Source organism: Engystomops pustulosus, chromosome 2, assembly GCF_040894005.1.
Source record: "Engystomops pustulosus chromosome 2, aEngPut4.maternal, whole genome shotgun sequence".
Lineage (NCBI taxonomy): Eukaryota > Metazoa > Chordata > Amphibia > Anura > Leptodactylidae > Engystomops > Engystomops pustulosus.
This window is the reverse complement of record NC_092412.1, coordinates 16681120-16683863: the sequence shown is the minus strand read 5'-3', so window position 1 is coordinate 16683863 and position 2744 is coordinate 16681120. Positions and strand designations below refer to the sequence as shown.

The 2744-nt window shown below is 40.9% G+C and overlaps 1 protein-coding gene across 1 annotated transcript; it reads left to right on the top strand.

The window, feature by feature from the left end:
- The first annotated feature begins 1567 nt into the window (after positions 1-1567).
- Positions 1568-2509, top strand: LOC140116981 (olfactory receptor 52E4-like). The gene has a single exon (XM_072133409.1). It carries the CDS (start codon positions 1568-1570, stop codon positions 2507-2509), a length of 942 nt encoding a protein of 313 aa, XP_071989510.1.
- Positions 2510-2744: the final 235 nt, after the last annotated feature.

Here is a 2744-nt window from a genome sequence, read left to right as displayed (position 1 = left end):
AAGAGATTGCTTAGGTTTAATAATCAAAAATGGAAAAATCGCCCTGACAATATTAGTTATCTGCAGAGCTGGTGATGCTCGGTTTTTATCTTTTTAGCATTATTAGTTTATTCAGATTTTACAGTAACCTAAATTCCCTGGTCTAGGTGCCACTGCTGAAGCTTAAAGTTAACCTACCATTTGATTTGATGCATTATGAAGCAAACATACCTTGAGAATGCTGTAGCTACACTGATGCAGGATCATATTTTGGTTAATCCCTGAGTTGAGTGGTTTTGCTGAAAAAACTATTATAAAATTCTGGACCTTGGGAAAGCTGAATTGCACAAGTTACATGGAGCTTGTGTTACAACTTGTATTACATGCTGGCTTAGACCAGACAGGACTAATCAACCTGAGCTGGAACACTCATACACAGCAGCTGGGAATGGTGCAGCAATTGATTATTCTGCCTTCAGGCACATCCCAGGGATTACATCATCCTTTGGTTCAGTGAATAACTATTGTGCTAGGAGAAGCATTGGGGCAGCCACAGAAGTGACAGAGCTTCATTATCATAATTGTAAAATTGTTTTATCAGCAAAACCACTCAGCTCATGGGCGAACCAAGATATGATCCTGCATCAGTGTAGCTACAGCATTCTCAAGGTATATTTGCTTCATAACGCATCAAATCAAATGGTAGGTTTTCTTTAAACCATAGGGATGGTATTTGGGTCTAAAGGACATGTACTATCAGTTGTACTCATGCTAGAAGAGTCCTACTAAGAAGTTCCTGAAGAACCACGTTCCTCCTTTTATTATATTGCTATACTCTAAAATTATGCTAATTAGCCTGGTGTGTTCCGGCCAAATCACCCAAACGCCTCAGGGAACCTAGTATTTTGATTTATTCACTCCCCCCTTTCTAAAACAGGTCCTGCCCGGTCTTCTTGTAGCTTCTTAGAAATAAAGGTTTTAAAAATTATGCCCATTTACATAAGAGGGCACACACCAGTATGTAAGTGTGACTGGTGTTCAATCATTTATCCTGGTGGTAGATGTCCTCAAAGGGGTTTTCCCACTAAACAAGTTACGGCCTAGGGCCTACCTTGCTGATCGTTGTGGGTCTCAGATCACAAAAACGGGGGGTCCGAGGTACCTTCATCGGACCCGTCATTGACCCCCAACATGAGTGGGCAGATGGCTGTGTATGTCCGTTCTGTTCTATTCATCTCTATGGAGCTGACGGAGATTGGCGAGCACCTCTGCATTCACCTAAAGTCAAGGACCGAAAAAGACTTTCTCTTAATGATTTATACTCTACAAAAATTATTTCGCTATTAGTTTTTTCAACCATTGTACCTTTGCTGACTTGTTGGTTTAATCACATTCTGTCCAGAACTCTGACACTTGTGTCTCTTGTGACCATTGCTTCACTGAAGATAACAATAAAGAATAAAGAAGACATTTAGACGGTTCTTCCCAAGGTAGGAATGATCAAGAATGATGACTTGCGCACATTTTGTCCTAGTCACTCGATAAAGTCTTGTTTGTTTTCTATTACCAGCAAAATCACGAGCTTCAGATGGCGAACCAGACTTATTTCCATCCTCCATATCTAACCTTGAACTACGGAGATTTATCTTCAGGAAGATATTTGTATACCTCCATTGCTGTGTTTGGATATCTTATGATCATTACGCTCAATGTTGCTGTGATATCTACCATAGCTTCACACAAGAGCCTCCATGAGCCAATGTACATTTTCATCGCTGCCCTCTGTGTTAATGGCTTGTATGGAAGCACTGCTCTCTTCCCACCGCTGCTCTACCAACTTCATCAGGAGTATCATACTATCTCCTATGCTGCCTGCCTGGTTCAGGTCTTCTGTATTCATACCAACGCAGCATTTGAGATGACTATTTTATTTGTCATGGCCTACGACCGCTATGTAAGTATTTGCAACCCTTTGAGATATAACTCCATAATGACCTTATCTACAGTCTCCAAGTTGATAGCTGGGGCTTGGGTCTATCCAAATATAGTGTTTGGGGTCCACCTCATATTGACAATCAGACTTCCATTATGTCAAATTGAAATCCTGAAGATCTACTGTGACAACTGGTCGGTGGTGAGGCTCTCCTGCATAGACACAACGGTTAACAATATCTTTGGATTTTTTGTGACTTCCTTATTACTTTTTGTGCCTTTAGCCCCTATTATTTACTCTTATATTAACATTATAAGGATCTGCATGAAATCATCCAAGGAGGTCAGAGAGAAAGCCCTTCAGACCTGCTCTCCGCACCTCATCACATTGTTAAACTTTCAAATTGACTGCCTCTATGAGATACTTTTACACCGTTTTGTTCCACCTAAGTTGCCGTATGAGTTCATGGTCATCATGTCACTGCAGTTCCTTGTGATACCCCCAATCCTAAACCCTTTCATCTATGGACTGAAGATGAAGGAAATAAAAGCCATACTCTTGAAGCCTTTTAGGAGAAATAGGGAAATAGTTGGTTAAAAATGTGACTGCGATATGAGAATTTTGGCTTTCACCTAAAGATCCGATCATCTTGTTCAAGTTTTTCACTACAGGGATGAGTGAGACACCTTTCGAAAAGTTTAACAGGGTAATAGGGTCATCCATATTATATTAACCCTTTGTGAAGCTGCTGGGAGGCTTTGGGAGTAGCGTGTCACATAATACCGCCCCGGTAAGAAGAGTAGGGATTTCCTGAGAAGTCTAACGGTCTGTG